Raw genomic sequence first — 19,761 nt, 5'->3', positions numbered from 1 at the left:
GCACTTGCCGGAATCAGGATGAAGCAGCTGGTTGGTTCAGAGCTGCAGAGACCAAATTGATTAGTGACTCTGATGGGCTGGGGGCGCACGTCCCATAAATCAAATCTTTTCCTATACAGGCACCGTACACAGCCTTGATATCTACGTGCGAGAGGCTATTAAGACGAGAAGTCATTCTTTGCCGTTTTCCGACCGACATCCTTCGATCAAAGTCCGGCCGATGGCAAAGAATTCTGGTTCCTCTCTGTCTGTTGGCGTTTCGCTGTACCGTCAGCAGGATTTTCCTCACCGGCCAACTCCGATAAACAGCTTAATTGAACGTTCCAGCAAACACCGAAGGAGATGCTGCTGCAATGATAAAGTTTCTGCTGATTGTTGGGAATATATTTTGCGAGCCTTTGTTGTATCCACCCGTTTGGTGCTGTTTCTCTACGGATCCAGTCTGGGTGGAAACAAGCAACACGTTTTTCATTTGACGAACATCACGAACCGAACAAATAGTGCCACACTGGTTAAAGCGTGTAATTCAATAAGTTACGCAATTTGTTTTTTCTCCTACAGTATGCTTGCCAGCAGCGGGGAACCAAAGGAGAGAAAGAAATGTGGAAAAGCTGTCACCATGAGCTGTCCGGTTAAGAGCAGCATGAAACGATGCATCGAGTTCGCGAAAGATATGGGTTATCATTGTAAAAAACCGATGAGAGAGAACGTGGGAAAATTTTATTATCCTCAGCTAATAAAATACAAAGTATTTTGAATTGAAGACAGAGGACAAGCATTGTGCTGCAGAATTTAGGTTTTACAATTGCGCGCTGTTTTATTTTTGCTTCTTCACCCGAAAAATTTAAACCCGAAAAATTTTAACTATTTTCGTTCCAATCTACATTGTCCCTTTGATTTTTCACCTAAATTCATAGACTTTCTACATTTACCCTTTGCCATTATACGTATAAGACCCTTTATATTTGTTTACCCTTTATTATGTCTGTTTTTTTTTTAACCTTGGCATCAATTGTTTGTCTAGTATGCTTATGCTATCTGTGCCTCACTATTTTTTCAACGATTTTCGACTTCATCATTTTCAAATCTTTACGAATTTTTAATAGCTTTTGTTCTTAAAAGATTTTATTGTCTTTTAATTTTTTTGTCTTTTGATAAATTTGTGCTTTTCCTTTTGCCCTTTGGACTTTTCTCCAGTTTGTCCTTTCGCCTTTTGCCCTTTTGTCCTTTTGTCCTTTTGTCCTTTTGTCCTTTTGTCCTTTCGCCTTTTGTCCTTTTGTCCTTTTGTCCTTTTGTCCTTTTGTCCTTTTGTCCTTTTGTCCTTTTGTCCTTTTGTCCTTTTGTCCTTTTGTCCTTTTGTCCTTTTGTTCTTTTGTCCTTTTGTCCTTTTGTGCTTTTGTCCTTTTGTCCTTTTGTCCTTTTGTCCTTTTGTGCTTTTGTCCTTTTGTCCTTTTGTCCTTTTGTCCTTTTGTCCTTTTGTCCTTTTGTCCTTTTGTCCTTTTGTCCTTTTGTCCTTTTGTCCTTTTGTCCTTTTGTTCTTCTGTCCTTTTGTCCTTTTGTCCTTTTGTCCTTCTGTCCTTTTGTCCTTTTGTCCTTTTGTCCTTTTGTCCTTTTGTCCTTTTGTCCTTTTGTCCTTTTGTCCTTTTGTCCTTTGTCCTTCTGTCCTTTTGTCCTTTTGTCCTTTTGTCCTTTTATCCTTTTGTCCTTTTGTCCTTTGTCCTTTTGTCCTTTTGTCCTTTTGTCCTTTTGTCCTCTTGTCCTCTCATCCTTTTGTCCTTTTGTCCTTTTGTCCTTTTGTCCTTTTGTCCTTTTGTCCTTTTGTCCTTTTGTCCTTTTGTCCTTTTGTCCTTTTGTCCTTTTGTCCTTTTGTCCTTTTGTCCTTTTGTCCTTTTGTCCTTTTGTCCTTTTGTCCTTTTGTCCTTTTGTCCTTTTGTCCTTTTGTCCTTTTGTTCTTTTGTCCTTTTGTCCTTTTATCCTTATGTCCTTTTGTCCTTCTTCTGTTTGTCTTTCTTTTGTCATTATTTTGTCCTTCTTTCGTCCTTCTTTTTTCCTTCTTTTGTTCTCCTTTTGTCCTTCTTTTGTCCTTCTATATTCCTTCTTTGTTCTCCTTTTGTCCTTCTTTTGTCCTTCTTTTGTCCTCCTTTTGTCCTTCTGTTGTTATTGCTTTGTCCTTCTTTTGCCCTTCTTTTTTTCCTTCTTTTGACTTTCTTTTTTTCCTTCTTTGGTCCTCCTTTTGTCCTTCTTATGTCCTACTTCTGTCCTTCTTTTGTCCTTCTGGTGTCCTTCTGTTGTTATTGCTTCGTCCTTCTTTTGTCTTTCTCTTTTCCTTCTTTTGTCCTTCTTTTGTCCTATTTATGTCCTTCTTTTGTCCTTCTTTTGTCCTTCTTTTGTCCTTCTGTTGTTATTGCTTTGTCCATCTCTTGTCTTTCTTATTTTCCTTCTTTTGTCCTTCTGTTTTCCTTCTTTTGTCACTCTTTTGTCCTTCTTTGGCTCTTCTTTTGATCTTCATTTGCCCTTCTTTTTTTTGTTCTGTTTGGCCTCTTTTTGTCCTTCTCTCGTCCTTATTTGTTCATTCTTTTGGCCTTTCTTTGTCTTTCTTATCCTTCTTTTGACCTCTTTTGTCTCTCCTATGTCCTTTGTTTTTTTTTGTCATTCTTTTGTCCTTCTATTGTCCTTCTTTTGCATTTCTTTTGTCCTTTATTTCCTTCTGTTGTCCTCCTTTCCTCCTTCTTTTGTCCTTCTTTTATTCTTGCTTTGACCTTCTTTTGTTCTTCTTTTGTCTTTCTTTTCTTATTCTTTTGTTTTTCTTTTGTTCTTTGTTGTAATTCTTTTGTCTTTCTTTTGACCTCTTTTTGTCGTTCTCATATCACTACTTTGTCCTTCTTTTGTCCTTTTTTGTAATTCTTCTGTCTTTCTTTTAACCTTTTTTGTCATTTTCATATCACTACTTTGTCCTTTTTTTGTCCTTTTTAGTCATTTTTTTGTTCTTCTTTTGTCCTACTTGTGTCCTTCTTTCGTCTTTCTTGTTTTCCTTTTTTGTCCTTCTTTTGTGCTTTATTTGTCTTTCTTTTGTACTTCTTTCGTCCTTCTTTTTCCTTCTTTTGTTCTTCTTTAGTCCTACTTTTGTCCTTCTTATGTCCTTCTTTTGTCCTTCTTTTGTCCTTCTTTTGTCCTTCTTTTGTCCTTGTTTTGTTCTTCTTTTGTCCTTCTGTTGTTATTGCTTTGTACTTCTTTTTTCCTACTTTTGTCCTTCTTATGTCCTTTTTTTGTCCTTCTTATGTCCTTCTTTTGTCCTTCTTTTGTCCTTCTGTTGTCCTTCTGTTGTTATTACTTTGTCCTTCTTTTATCTTTCTTTTTTCCTTCTTTTGTTCTTCTTATGTCCTTCTTTTGTCCTTCTGTTGTTATTGCTTTGTTCTTCTTTTATCTTTCTTATTTTCCTTCTTTTGTCCTTCTGTTTTCCTCCTTTTGTCATTCTTTTGTCCTTATTTTTTTTTTGGCCCTTCTTTTGTGCTTTTTTTTGTTTTTGTTCTTATTTCGTCCTTCCTTTGTCATTTTTTTCTTGTACTTCTTTTGTTTTTTTTTATCCTTCTTTTGTCCTTCTTTCGTCCTTCTTTTGTCCTTCTTTGTCATTCTTTTGGCCTTTCGTTGTCTTTCTTATCCTTCTTTTGACCTGTTTTTGTCTTTCCTGTGTCCATCTTTTGTTCTTATTTTGTCTTTTTTTTGTCCTTTTGTTCTGTGGTATTGTTCTTTTGTCTTTTTTGGGGTTTTCATTAACTTTCCATTTCCATGTCTATTTTTTTATATTTCTTTAGCTTATTTTCAAAATTATTGTCCTTTGTAGTCGTATTCTTCTCTTAACATGTATTCGTTGCTTTTAACCAATTTTGCATTTTAATCTCTTTTGTATGCATTTTTGTGCATTTTTTGCATTTCTATCTCTTTTGCATTTTTTGTTTTATTGTTTTGTATCCCATTTCTTTTCTGTAGCTCGCTTTTCTATTATTTTTTTGAAACCTCCTAACATTTTCAACATGTTATTTCATTTTTAACCGATGTTGTTTATTTTTGTCTTTTAGCATTTTCAGTTTACCCTCTTGCCACTTATTGCATTGTTTCTTTGTGTTTTCTTTCCATTTTAAAAGGGAGGAGTCCCTTTCAAATTGCATATATACTGCTTTTTCTCATTGATTTCTACACTGAGGTCGCTTTTTACGTGGTTGGTTGTACCGCATTTAAATGATTAGATTAGATATATTCATACTAAACTTATTTGATACCGCGTACAAACCATCTTCCGAATCGAGTAAAAATAATCCGCGTTATTGTAAAAATATCCCGTTCAAAAAAACGCATAAAAACAACCCGCGTAAAAGCGACCCCAGTGTATCATCTTTTCACCTACTTCAATTTTATTTTGTCTATTATTTCTGCTACATTTTTCACCTTTTCGACTTTTCATGGTCCATTTTTTTTTGCATTTTGTTTTAATGTTTGCCTTTTTTCAACAATTTTTTCGCCTTTTTACTCTTTGTTGTTTTTGTCTTGCTTGTATTTTATTTCCTATTTTGATTTTTCTGCTTATCTTGCATATTTTTGTTTTCTAAATAAGTTTTAATCTTTTATTACATTTGTTTTACTTATTATCCTGAAAAATTCTACATATGTTTTTTATTTAATCTTTCAATCTTTTTTTTGCCATTTTAGGTGCTTTTTATCTCTACTACCGTTTCCGCCTCTACTTCTCTATCGTTTTTTAGCTTTACTATATTTTTATCTAGTTTTCTATATATTTTCCCGCTTCTGCTTATTTTTGCCTTGTTGCATTTCATACTTTTATCATTTAGACCAGTTTTCCTCTTTCGCTTTTCTTCCTGTTCAACTTATTACATCTGTTGTAATTTATTTGCTTCACTATTTTCGCATTTCTATCTTTGTCGTACTATTTTCTATTTTCTGTCTATTACAATAATTTTGTCCAATGACAAATTTTTCAATATTTTGTTCAATGACAAACATGTATGTTATAGAAACAATATTATGTATTATTCATCAAATTTATATATTTTATATATATTTATCTGTAAGACTAGAGGCTCAAATCACTGTTCTTCTAGAAAAAACACCTTTATTATAGGCTTAGGCCAGAAAAAAAACATATCAATTACTTTAAAGTATTCATGCTCGTCAATTTCTTAATCACGGGTTATAACTTTGATGAGTAATCAAAATTGCGCATACGATTAGGACACGATCACCCTAATAGGTGGTTTATACAGAAAGTTTTAAATACTCATATTTATCTCGTTATGTACTTTTCCTCGATTCAAAGGCAACAGCAATTGGTAAAATATATGTCGCAACAATCTTCCAACAGGCACAGGACACATACCTATCATCATCAAAGCTGTGTCACACCCACACATCAATCTTCAGCCGAGAAAAAGTGTAAATAAACAAGACAAATCATCACGATTCGACGAGCATAAATTTCCATCAACGCCTGCTATACCTGACATGCCACGGGTTTTTTAAGCCCATTGCCATGGTGAAAGAATCTAAAGCGTGTTTCTATCGTTGCCACTGGTTACGTTCATCATGAGTTGTACTTCTCACGTTAGAGGAAAAATCGCTCGTTTACCATACAGCACAGTGTTCCTTTCTTTTGCGAAAAGTGTACATTGCGACAAAATTTTAAAACTTAGTTTCGTAACCTATGTTTGGTAGAATGGAACTGTTTTTGTCGTATCATTTGTTACTCAGAATTCTGTGCATTTACAAGTAAACTTCACGCTCTCGATTCAACACTTTCAAAATATTCCTAGCAAATTTTCAAACGATTACTTGACTTTTCCGTTGACTGCCTCGTTTCGTTCACGCATTGTATCCCGACTTGTGGGTCTCTCGTATCCTGCTCTTACCCTCGTTCCCATCCATCAGCGGCGCCAGGCATCACTATGTACAACCCACATAGTGTTGAGTGCTGGGCTGGTAGAAGGAGGACCATTCGCCGCGCACGGAAAAAGGCAACAGCAGCAACAAGCGAAACGGCGAAGGCAGGAAAATTATGTGTTGCGCAACATCCCTGCTGACGTCGGTTCGGACTGCCGACGGCGTTCCGTCGTATATAAGGTGCTGTCACGTTACGAGTTTCCGCCTACTTTTTTGGCGTCCCTTTTCCGCGGAGGCGTGTGCGATACTGTTAATTACCCGGCCTGCCGAAAATGTGAATGAAACACTTTTGGAAATGAATTGTTGTTTCATCAACATCAACCACGCATTAAATCAGCGGAACGCAAAGAGGGTGTGTACAAATTAAATGAATTACTCTAACAATAATTATAAATAATGTTTACAATCAGGGGAAATAATTCGATTACTGTTCAATCCTCCACGAAACCGATATCATCTCAACTTCGTAGTGGAGCGTGCGACGTTGAAATAAGTAATTAACTGATAGGTTTTGTTTTTGTTTTGAATATTTTTTCAAAGTAGGACTGCGTCTTGCAGGAAGGTGTAAAATGGAAATCTAAAAATGCACCGAAAAAGCAATAAAGTCATATGTTTTTGTTCATTTATTAGCATCAATCTATCAGAAATTCAACTACGATTCACTCCTGAAATTTATCTATAATTGGTTGTCTAAATCAACAAAATAACCAATCACTGGTTTTCTTCTCAAATATAGATGACACTTACCTACACAAGCGATTTGGTGAGTTGTGAACTATTTCTTGGCTAGTTTACCGAGCCAACGAATGAAATTCTGTCAAATTATCTAGGTACATTTCTTCTTATTTTTGTGATCGGCAGTTTATTTTAAAAACATAATGTCAAACCAGAGCTTTTCGGTCTGCAATTCCGTAATCTGCGTGACCCCGCCTTTTCGTAAAATATTCTGTATGAATTCTGCCTAAAACAGTACGAGCTACCTCAGCTCTAGCTCTGGATAAAAAGAAGTAGTAGAAATGAAACATTTGCTGCCTTAATGCCTTTATTGCATTGACGAACAAAATTTCGATCTTCTCGATATTTCTTCAAGTTCTTCATCACTCTGTCTCGAGTTTTTAAATTCTGAGTCAACGAATAAATTGGATCAAATGAAATTGTTTTGCGCCAAGTGATTTTGTTGTAAAAAAAATTTTCTGCTACATTTCAGAACAATAGAATAGTGAAGTTAGATCATTGAATAATTTCTCTTAAACAGAAATAATTCCTTGATTGCTCTTCAAAATATCCCAACTTTTTCTGAAGATTCCAGATGAAATTTAATTTTCTTGATAATTCCTCGTTTTTGCAAGCACTAGATACCCTTACTTACTTTACTTTGAAAGCGACAGACCGATTATCGATCCAATGCCGAATCCAGAATACGTCGCCATGTTCCTCGGTCTTGGGCTGCTATCCTCCAATCGCCCCTAACACCTATTTCGCGTGCATCCTTGTCGACAGCACACATCCAACGAGTGCGGGGTCTACCTCGAAGTGGACGACCTCTATCGGGGTTCCTGCTAAATATAGCCTTCGCTTGACGCCCGCTTGACTAGATACCCTACTAATGCCAATTTTCCCCTAGTTTGAACATATTTCTACTTAATATGTGGACAAACTCTTAGAATTTTGATATTTGGTCTTAAAACAAAATTTCTCCAATATTCAAAATGGCACCATTGTTGCCCCTTAAGTTAAAATATGTTCAAACTCGGGGAAATTTATTTTTGCATCAAACCTCATCAAAAACTCATACATAGAAGACAAGGCAAAAAAATTGTTGCACTGTGTTATCGCTGATACATGATACTGATAATCGCTGATACATTTTGTCATGAACCAACTGTTGGCTATATTTTCAAATATGTTTTACGATTTTGTAAATTAGTAATGATATACAAGTATTGCGCACCGAATCGACTAAGAGGTTGGCAGCACCCACTCAGGGTTCAATGAAACTTTGTGGGTGTGTACGCTTTACTAAATTAGGCAACTTTGAATTCTGTTTTTCAACAATTCATCTCTTTTTTTTAAATCGATACATTTAAATAATGTCGAGAGTTGAAGAAAAGTTGTCAAGAGATGACTTCTAGACAGTTGTCTTAACTTTCATATAAAAATATTGAAATTTTGAAATCCTGCGCGGAGAAAAAATTCGAAAACAGAAAGGGATTAAAAAAAACAGTAATGTTAGATTTCTTTCAAAATAGGTTTTTGGATAGAAATTTCATTCGCCTAAGATTCTTCTGAACGATTCAGAGTGAGCACTTTTATGAAAATAAAGTTTTCCAATAAAAACTTGTTTATGTTTATGGAACATTTTCAACGTAAAACAGTGTTGAACACAAAAAACTTTTCATGATACTGATTGCATCTCTGTACTATCCCTAACAGTGGCAATCAGTCACTCTTCTGAAAATACAGTGGACAGCTGTTATCACACTGAAAAATTGAGGGCTGACAGATTCTTATTACCAACGTCCCCTTTTGTGTGTTGCCAAAATACGGCAAAACTTTTTACTGGAGGAAGTGCTGGCCAATGTACATATAGCCGATGCTGCCGCTACCGCACAAAGGCAGATTTTTACCAGAGGAAACTGTGCCGCTGCATCTACCGCTGACGCTACTTCCACTACCACTGCTGATACCCTCTGCTATCCGATGCTGTTTAGTTGAAGCATGCCCCACATCAAACTGCATCACGGAGAAAACGCTGTAGAAAATTACCTAATAGACCTATGCTTTTCAAACTTTCAGTACTCAAGTTTTTGGCATATTTATTCCATTTAACTTCAATACCATAACGTTTTATGCTCAACTCCACTTATTAGATTTTGTACAACATCTGACTGCAGCTTTTTCTGTAACAAAAACTGACTCCTTTGGCTTCGTGCCACTCCAGGACATAATTTGAATAGGAAATGAAGCTAGATCCGGCCAGAAAATCGTAAGTCCCTCGTGTTGCTTCAACAAAGAAAGCAGACCCTCCTGTAGACACTCCTTGAGGTAGACCTCCCCGTTTACAGTCTCGGTGGTCACGAACGACGAACTTCGTTAGTCACATGAGCAGATCAGGTGTTTCTTGGCAAACTTTGAACGTTTCTGCTTCCTTACTTCCTCCGGAACATCAAACTTATGCTGGGCAGTAAAAAACAGTAGCCCCGGAAGCTGCCGGACGTCCACCTTGACGTGAGTCTCATCTTTCATGATGGGACAATGAAGCTTCGTAAGCATCAGGGTGTATAGTTACGATTTGAAGCCTTCTGCACATTGGACGTATGCAGTCCTTCCAGGTCCTTGGCTCTCTGAATGTAAGACTTGGACAGATTCAACTTTTTGGCCACATCTCTGACCGAAGCATTGGGGTTCCGCGTGGTAACGTTGATTTACGCGACTCATCGTTGACTGCATGATCCCAAATTATTTCCAGGTGCTCGCGCAAAATCAATTTGCGACGTTGCTTTTCGGGTAACGGCATAGTTTCCAATTTTCAAAAAATTTACAGCGATAAAAATACAGCGTTAACAATGCACTACAAACTACTTCTACCCAAATTTACAAAATAACCACTGCGTAGTTTTCTACAGCGTTTTTCCCGTGATGCAATTTGATGTGGGACACCCTTTAAAACCGCCCTAGTGGCAATCCTTTAGTAAACTAATTGGCTTGGTTGATTGATTGATTAATTGATTTCTGGTAAAGGGACTTCAATTTCTAAAACGGTCAATGATCCCTGCTGATTGCCTTGAGCAGAATCAGGCTTTTATGTAGCGCAAAGAGTACATTTTCAAAGAGTTTACTAGGTATATAATTCTGTTGATCGTGCTTGAGAAAACAAGCATTATGCTACAAATCGAAGATCGAAAACTCCATTTCAACAAGGCTTGACAATTTTCACTATGATAATACTTCGAACAATCAAAATGCAATTTTCTGCATTTGGACGGATGCATAGATGGTTTTCCAAACGATTGCTGCAAGAAGGGAGGAATTCCATTAAAAACTAACCGACTTATTAGCATTTGAAATTTGACATTCTTTTCTTTTATTTTTTATTTTTAAATTTTTATTTTACACCCCTAGCTGAACTTGTTGAGAGTTTTAGTACTACGTTGAAAAAATAAATCCAAGAAAAAACATAAACATATGATTAAAAATTAAATATCTCAAAAACCCATTCAAAAATAATTCTCTATGAAAACTATACAATACTAGCCAATATTTGATTTAACTTAAAGAAATAAAAAAGCAATAAAGTTTGACAGAATTTTTTTTCAAATTTTTTTTTGGAAGGACTGACCTATTATCTGAAGGGTTTTTCATTAAGTAGTAATATCTACCAAATGTTAAAAAAACAAGGCTTTATTCATTATATTTTTCAAAGGACATATGAGATGTAAGGTATATAAATAATATATCATTGGATTAAGCAGCTCTTGGAGAACAGAAAAAAACATTGCTATTTTTTTTACAAAATGGCGACTGCCGTGAATCACCTTTTTTTAAGTTCTACCGCGGCGAGCAGTAAAAGTCGTGCCCAAAGCCACCTACAACCAAAACAAAATTTTTTTCATTATCTACATAAGTGTCGCTAGTGAAGTACCATGGAACGGGGTGAAATTGATCAATTTTTATAACAATTTCCAATTAAATAGCTTCATGTAAATTTCTCCCGAAATAGTATAATTTTAAAACAAGTACTGGTATGTGCTCCAGTAAACCTCTATGGCTATTGGTCAAATTTCTATCGTCTACTCCATGAAATAAATTCGATAATTCTATAAGGAACTATGAGGTAAATTGGGGTGAAATTGATCACCATTGAAATCCATACATTCTTTTGGCAATAAGCTTTTTTTCGATATGCTAAAGACAAATGATGATTTTTGTACTGAAAAATATCATTTACCGCTAGTTTGTTTATTTTGTTTCACGAGCTGCTTGTTGCTAAATTTACTCTTATTTAATCGTCGTTAGACCGATTTCAATCGGTTTGTTGCAAAAGCTCAAAAGCTAGCTCTGAAATTTAAAATATTTAAGGGTATGGAATGATCATTGTTTAAAATTACATTTTTGAGCTTTCATCAAACTTTACACTTCTCCAAATTCAACGTTATTAACCCTCAAATAAAGTTACTTTAAGTAAATTCAATACTTTTTTTTTGTTATTTGGAAACTTGTTGGATCTAATTTCATTGAGTTTTTACTGAGTTAGAGGAATTTTTCGAAAATATGAAAAATTGCACCAAGCATGCAAGGGCTAACTTTGACAGATATGTGAATCAAGCAAAAAATGCGTTTAAGGACACGTTTTTTTTCCTGTAGGGCCGAAACACAACTGCGTCCATTAGTAAGGACTATTGTTGTATGACCCATGTTTGATTTAGTATTAGTCGATTATCCTATCACAACTAAGGTGTGATGGACACTGGTTGACATGATACTCGATCCCAGTTAGGGTCGACTCGTTTTATGAAGTCTAATACCTTACCAGGATCACAATGCCAAATTTCATGGGGCTCTAGTAGCCCTTTTCCAAATATTGACATCCTTTGATTGAACAAGGCTCCACAGATGCAGAGTATATGTTCAGCAGTTTCGGTTTCAAATTGGCAAAAACGACATTCTGTAGATCGAGTTTTTCCAATTTTGTTTAGGTGATACCTACTCGGGCAGTAACCGGTCAACAGACCCGTTAGTACCCGAAGATCTTTTTTAATCAGATTTAGTAAGATCCGAGCTTTCACAGCACTCGGTGTGATAAATCTTCTAACTTGTCTGGATGTATCCGTGGCGTTCCAGCTTGATTCTACCGTGGACATTTCCCAAGTTCTAAATTCAGTCCTCAGTGCACATTCTGGAACTCCGCAGAATGGTTCCGGACCAATAAAATTTGATGCTGATCCTTCTCTTGCTAGGCTGTCGGCTTTTCCATTTCCTTCAATGCCGCAATGGCCAGGCACCCAGTAAAGAGTAACTTCGTTCCTACTGGCCAATTGTCTTAAAGAAAGAAGGCATTCCCACACTAGCCTCGATTTACATGTGAAAGCTTTAAGTGCATTCAAAGCTGCTTGGCTGTCAGAAAATATGCAGATTTTCGCAAATCTGTAATTTCTTTTTAAACAGATATCCACACATTCAATAATAGCATGAATTTCTGCTTGAAATACCGCGAACTGTGGCCCATTGGTATAGCTCTACTGATTCCAGGGCCAAACACCTCGGCTCCAGTATTTTCACCCATTTTTGATCCATCGGTGTAAAACACTACAGAACCTGGACGCAGACTCGGCCCTCCTGACTCCCATTTATAGCGGCTTGATTTAACTACTTTGAAGGGGATGTCATAGTTTGTCTTCGTTGTCATCCAATCTTCTATTATTTTAACATCAGAATTCAGTCTGAATTCCTTAAGGATTCGTAAGTGTCCCACAAGGTCACCATCTGAGATCTCATTATAACGTTTAAATATCAGAGCACTTTTTGCAGCCTGCTGCTTTACATATTTGTGCAAAGGTAGCATACAAAGGAGGGCTTCCAAAACAACTGATGGTGTGCTTTTCATTGCCCCAGTTATTGATATACAGGCAAGCCTCTGCAGTTTACCAAGCTTCGCTTGAGCGGTTACCTCATTAGTTTTAGGCCATCATATAAGTGAAGCGTATGTAACCTTCGGACGAACAATTGCCGAATAAATCCAATGGACTGTTTTTGGTCGTAGTCCCCATGTTTTTCCCACGGCTCTGCTACAAACCCAAAGGGCATTTGTACCCTCAGAGATAGTCTTGTCTAGATGAGAATTCCAATTCAGTTTTTTGTCTAAAGGTACTCCGAGGTATTTAACTTCTTCTGCAAACTGAATTTGAACACCATCTAGAATAGGCCGTTTTAAATTTAGCTTTATTCTTTTGGTAAAAGGTACTATAACAGTTTTGGAGGGATTAACATTCAAACCCTCTTCTCTACACCATTTTAAAGTAGATTTGAGCGCAGTTTGTAGCCGATTAGAGATCGTGTCATCGAACCTCCCACGAACTATTATGGCTACATCGTCTGCGTATCCAATTACTTCATATCCTAGTTCTGTTAGCCTTTTAAGGAGTTCGTCTACAACTAAGGACCACAATAAGGGTGAAAGTACTCCTCCCTGGGGACATCCCTTATTCGATCTGATATTTAGCTGCGCACCCCCAAGATCAGCAGAAATTTCTCGATCTCTTAGCATCGCCATTGTCCATTCAATAATACAGTTATCCAGGCCCCTTGCTTCCATTGCGGACCGCATTGAGCTATAGGATGCATTATCGAATGCCCCCTCTATATCGAGAAAAGCAACCAGAGCTATTTCTTTGGCTTGAAAGGACTTCTCGATTTTGTTAACTAACGCTTGTAGCGCTGTTATTGTAGATTTACCTGATTGGTAAGCAAATTGGTTTTTGCTCAATGAAAATTTAACCAAGACTGTTGACTTAATAAAGTCGTCCAAAATTTTTTCCATTATCTTTAATAGAACAGAGGAGAGACTGATGGGCCTAAAGGCTTTGGGAGTCGTTTTGTCTCTTTTCCCCACTTTAGGAATAAAGACAACTCGAACCTTTCTCCAGGCTTTTGGTATGTAACTCATGGTAACACTGGCTCTGCAGAGCTCAGTTAACTGGGGAATAAGAGCTTTTTTTCCCTGTTGGAGTAGTGCTGGGAAGATTTCATCTTTTCCAGCAGATTTGTAAGGTTGAAAAGAACTCAATGCCCATTCAACCCTACCAGGCGTGAAGATTTCACAGGCTTTAAGATAGACTTTAGTTGACCATAAAAGTTCTGCCTCTTCTAAGTACTGTACTTCACCGGATATGGGTGTTGACCCTGGAAAATGAGTTCTCATCATTACTTCCAGAGTTTCAGCAGAATCAACTGTAAAGCTGCCGTCCTCTTTTCTTAGATTGCCAAGACCATTTGAATGATCTTTTGAAAGAATTTTGTGCAGCCTCGCAGCTGTTGGAGCGTTATTGATCTCTTCGCAGACCCGTCTCCAGTCCTGTCTTTTGGCACGCCTCAATTCTCTGTTGTATGCACTCAGGACTTTTTTGTAGTGATCCCAGTCTAAAGTGACTTTTGCTCGATTGAACAATTGTCTAGATTTTTTTCCTCAATTCTGCTAGTTTCTCATTCCACCAAGGAACATCCCTGCTTGATGATCTATGTTGAACAGGACAACTAGCTTGATATGATGAAGTCATTTTATCAATGAATTCATTAGAGGCATTATCTAGTTGTGAACAAGTTTTTATTGGTGTATCTTCAATTGTATTGTGGTTCCTTAAATAGAATCGGTACAGATCCCAGTTTCTTTTCCTTGGGTTTCTGTAGTTTTCAGTAGTTAATGGTTCGGTTTTATAATCGAACCTGATATGTTTGTGGTCCGATAGTGATTCTTCATCAGAAACGTGCCAGTTCACAATCTTTCTTGATGAAAGGTCACTGCAGATCGAGAGATCAAGAACCTCTTTCCGGTTATAATTTATAAATGTGGGCGAATCTATTACATATGTCAATATTGTTGGACGAAATGTAGTTCAGCAGATTTTCGCCTCTTTTATTGATATCTGAGCTACCCCACAGTGTGTGATGGGCATTTGCATCACACCCTATTATAAATTGGGCGTTTATTTTTTTACAGTAGTTTATAAATTTTTCAATCAGTGGAGGAGGAATGTCATCTTTGTCTCCAGGAAAATAAGCTGAAGCAATGCATACTTCTGTTTTTCCTCGGGTCGTTGGCACCTCCACCATGATCGCAACTATGTCTTTACTTATGAACTCGGTAATTGGGACAAACTTAGTCTTTTTGTTTACTAGAATTGTTGTCCTAGGTCTAGACTCGCTGCTATCGTACAAAAGATTGCAGTTAGGCAGAGAGCAACCCAGTACTCTCCCATTATTAACTCAGGGCTCCTGAATTAAACCCACGTCAAGATTTTCTTTGGAAAATCTTCTGCTGAGCACCGCTGAAGCACCCTTCGCATGGTGAAGATTTATCTGAATAAATTTAACAACATTCATTGGTATTGCCTTTCTCCTAGAAAGGTATAGCAATCACTTGCAAAACCGAAAGTATAAAAGTGCTCCAAAGGGCCGAATGGCATATATCACTCGACTCAACTCGACGAGCTGAGCATTTTCTGTATGTGTGTGTGTGTGTGTGTGTGTGCGTGCAGATTTTTATTCTCACTCACTTTTCTCAGAGATGGCTGGACCGACTTTCATGAAATTAATTGCAAATGAAAGGTCTTATTGTCACATAAGGCCCTATTAAATTTCATTGTAATCGGATTTATAGTTTAGAGGTTATGTATCAAAATGTAAAAATCATGAAACATCATTATCTCTAAAACCACACAACCGATTTGAACAAAATTGGTTTCAAATAAACGGGCTCCCTGAAAAACCCTTAACTTTTGAATTTTATAAAGATTGAACTTGTGATTCAAAAGTTACGAAAAGAAACGTGTTCTGAAGACTGTTTAATCTCTCTCATGTTTCTCAGAGATGGCTGGACCGATTTTCATAAAATCAGTGTCAAATGGAAGGTCTAGTTGCCCCATAAAACCCTATTGATTTATTTTGCAATCGGACTATTACTTTGCCTGTTATGTTTAAAAATGTGAAATCCAGCTATGAAGAGGAACATATTCCAAAGACTACTCGAACTCACTCACTTTTCTTAGAGATGACTGAACCGATTTCCACAAAATTAGTGTGAAATGAGAGGTCTAGCTGCCTCATAACACCCTATTGAATTTTACTGTAATCGGACTGTAACTTCATCTGTAATGTACTGAAATGTGAAAATCACGAAGCTTCATTATCTCAGAAACTACACAATCAATTTGATGAATCGTATTATCAGATGAGCAGGTTAGTTAAGGGTTAACTGTTGAATTATGATTGAACACGTGGTTTCAAAGTTTGGCTGCCCTATACATTTTATTTGATTATAATCGAACCACAATACATAAGCAACCGTTATGTAATTAATTGTTAATAAAACATAGAAAGTCTATTATTTCAAAGATTACTTGACTTATTTGAACATAACTAGTGTTATACGAACGAGCCATGTCTCGAACTTACGAATAACAAACTTAATAACAATTTGATATGTGGCTCAAAAGTTATGGAGAGAAAAGAAATTTAAAGACTATTTAAAACTATACCTGCTTTGATCGATATATGTGGTCTTAACATAATTTGAATGTGATGTCGTACTAATTGAACGTTCCAATTTCATTGATTCTTTGCGATGTGTTTAAAGTCGTTTGAAATGATTGGTTTTATCGACATGACAACATCCTCGACTTTTGGCTTCTGTACATCGCCTTAATTCTAAATATATTCATGTTGGGTGGTATTCGGACATTTTCAGCAGATTTTCTAGCATCAATCTGACACCGGAAATACCCATATTGGGAGGTATTTAGTTATTTTGGTTGTTTTCCAGAAACTAAATGTGGTCGTCTTTAATTCAAAATGGTGTCCAGGGTCAATGTTTGGTTTCTATGCATCATCTCGATTACGGAAATATCCATATTGAGTATTATTCTATCATTTTCGGCTGTTTCCTAGAAGTTGCCATTTAGCAATTCGAAATGGTGCCTGGCGTCACTTGTTAGCTCATTGCATCATTCTGGTTCCAGAGATACTCATATTGGATGGTATTCGGTAATTTTATGCTGTTTTTCACAAACCGGAAGTCGCCATCTTGGATTTCGAAATGGTATTTAAGATAATTTCTGGCCTCTGAGCGTCATTCTGGTTGAAGAAATAGCCATATTGGGTGTTATTCGATCATTTTCGGCTGTTATTATTATTATAATTATTTTCTTTTATTGTATATATATATATATATATATATATATATATATATATATATATATATATATATATATATATATATATATATATATATATATATATATATATATATATATATATATATATATATATATATATATATATATATATATAGTTTAAACTCCCCTTCAACAATGAATGTTGTTAAATTTATTCAGATAAATCTTCACCATGCGAAGGGTGCTTCAGCGGTGCTCAGCAGAAGATTTTCCAAAGAGAATCTTGACGTGGGTTTAATTCAGGAGCCCTGGGTTAATGATGGGAGAGTACTGGGCTGCTCTCTGCCTAACTGCAATCTTCTGTACGATAGCAGCGAGTCTAGACCTAGGACAGCAATTCTAGTAAACAAAATGACTAAGTTTGTCCCAATTACCGAGTTCATAAGGACACGTTAACATTGCCTAGTGTTGTAAGAGCAATATCTTTTGGTTAGTATTTTTTATCACGAATTTTCAGGTTATCAATTCACCCCACTGATCAATTTCTCCCCATGCCACGGTACACATGCTTATATTTTTAGAATTTTTCTTCGCAAAATGGCAACGGTTTGAAGAAAAAAATTCATTTTCGACAAAAAAAATCGATTTTAATTATCTATAACTCTTATTGTTGTTAATCAATCGCTAAAATCGTGTGTACTTCACTAGATAATCTAATGAAGGAGCTACAGTTAAAATTTCAAATCAATCGGATGTAAACTTTTTAAGTTCTTCTGCTCGCCGATTTTGAAAACGTGGTTTTGAGAAAAACACGTTTAAAGTTTCAAAATGCTATAAATCTTAAGAATCGCAATAATGAAGCCCCTGCGCCGTAAAGTTGTCATTCCTGGGCTTTATTTTCCTCTTCTTCCTTTTTGTTATCTGATGTAAGGCCTAGCTTCTTTCGCGATATCAGACATGCGATGCTCAGCGACTCTGACGCGGTTGGCGTGCGATCTCACGTAAAACTCAAACTTGTCACTCACATTTAAGCACTTTGAATATAACACACAGTTAAAACGTATAGAAAAACTCAAATAAAGAACGTACACAACGAGAATGGCTGATCGACTGAACAAAGCAAAATTGTGAGTAAACACGTGCTGTAGAGACGCTATAACGGTCGAAACTTGATGCTGCGATCTTTATACTTCAAGTTTAAATCACTATAACGATCATAGTTAACTTTTGTTAGTTTACAAAGCCTCGAAATAAAAAGGAAAACGAGCATCGCCAAAATAAACGAAAAATGTTATTTTGAAACATAAAAGTTGTTCGGTAAAAATTGGTTTAAGCGAATTTTGAGTATAGATCAGTACTTGGGCGATGTAGATATTGATTCTAGGCTAGTTTTAGCATGATTTAAGCCAATAAAAAAATTACAAGAATTTGGTAGATATTACCCCTTAAGAGCGCACAGCAAACAACACCATATTTTTCGCGTTCTCGTAGCTTTCTCTTCAGTTAGGTTTGCCATTTCATAATGGAAAGATACGCGTACTACGAGTCGAGATTTAACCGAGACTTTTTTTTAGCTTTAACTTTAAAAAATATACATTGTGAAAAAAAATTGAGAAATTAGTTTTTTTAAAAGATTTCAACATTTTTATTTTTTATATCTCTTCAAGTCAAATCAACTATCAATGTATAACTAATATTGTGTTGTAGAAGAAAAATAGATTTGTGAGAGTTGGTTTCCATCAGATATTTCATTTATAATTATATTCTTGTTTCTTCTCTTCATTTTTTTTCCTTACAGTGTAATTTTTCTGGAAGGGTAAAATTACTGTAAACAACTTTGATGAAGACATTATACCAATCAATCAAAATATTCTGGTTACATATTTTTCTTTTTTTTTTGGAAAATTTTACCATTTTTTCCTCATTTTTCCAGGATAAGACTGCTTTTGTTCTATTCATAAAATACTACAAGGTATACAGCCCTAGAGGTTATATGAAATGATGACGTAGGACTAAATGTATACATTATATGCTGCGATAAACTGATCATAGGCAACACTACCGTTTTTATTTGATGGTCGTTATTGTAAAACTAACGATGCATGAATACATGAAAATTTTACACTAGTAGTAATTGCGAAAATTCTCATAACCCTCATCTTAAAGCATTTATAGTTCTAAAAAGAACCGATTCCATAATCTTCAGCTCGAAATGTGTGCTATAGAGCGCTGACGATTAGCGTTACACCGAATAATAGGGCTAGGAAAAGATTTTTTGTGAAAAGTATCGAATTTTCAGTTTACAGAATAGTGGTTTTTACATGAGCTTGTCTAGGGTAAGTCACATTAAGTTAAGAATAATTTGGTTTTTATTTTTCTCATCTTATCATCATGTTTCGTTGAAATTACTCATGAATTGAAATGTATCACCCTAGACGAGGTCTAGTTTAAATCATTATTCGATAATCCGAATATTCGGTAATTTTCAAAAATAACTTTCTCCCAGCCCTATTATTCGGTGCACCCTACTGATGAGGTAATATTGAATATTTTGTTGGCCGCGCATAAAATTTGCTCTCCGCAGTGCCCTCCAGTAGCTGTGTTAGCAAAATATCCTGTAGCGTACGATGGTAACTGCTGCTGCCGTATACAAAATGAAGGTAACATGCTCCACGGAGCCTGGAAGTTGACTCGTATGCAGCACTCGTTTCTCAATGTCGCGTACCTCTAACAGGTATTACTCCACTCGCTTTTGTGTGACAAACTAAACTGAACTTGAATTTTCTACACGCAGTCTTTTGTATCGAGTTCAGCCTAGATTTTTGCCATTAAGGCGTGGCCACACAGATTGGAGAAAGAGGAACAAACCAAAACACATTCGATACTACTGAGTGATTTTTATAAGCATCAAAAGAAAGTTTTTGTT

The 19,761-nt window shown here is 36.1% G+C and overlaps 1 protein-coding gene across 1 annotated transcript; it reads right to left on the bottom strand.

Annotated features, from left to right (window-relative positions):
• Nucleotides 1-1,125: 1,125 nt before the first annotated feature.
• Nucleotides 1,126-9,195, bottom strand: LOC129720423 (cylicin-2-like). The gene is made up of 3 exons (XM_055671904.1): nucleotides 9,103-9,195; nucleotides 3,142-3,318; nucleotides 1,126-2,151 (listed from the first exon to the last, which is right to left on the bottom strand). The coding sequence occupies exons 1-3, from the start codon at nucleotides 9,193-9,195 to the stop codon at nucleotides 1,126-1,128; spliced, it is 1,296 nt and encodes a 431-aa protein (XP_055527879.1).
• Nucleotides 9,196-19,761: the final 10,566 nt, after the last annotated feature.

The sequence above is a fragment of the Wyeomyia smithii genome, chromosome 2 (genome assembly GCF_029784165.1).
Source record: "Wyeomyia smithii strain HCP4-BCI-WySm-NY-G18 chromosome 2, ASM2978416v1, whole genome shotgun sequence".
In the NCBI taxonomy this organism is placed as follows: domain Eukaryota; kingdom Metazoa; phylum Arthropoda; class Insecta; order Diptera; family Culicidae; genus Wyeomyia; species Wyeomyia smithii.
This window is presented reverse-complemented; position numbering and strand designations above follow the sequence as displayed.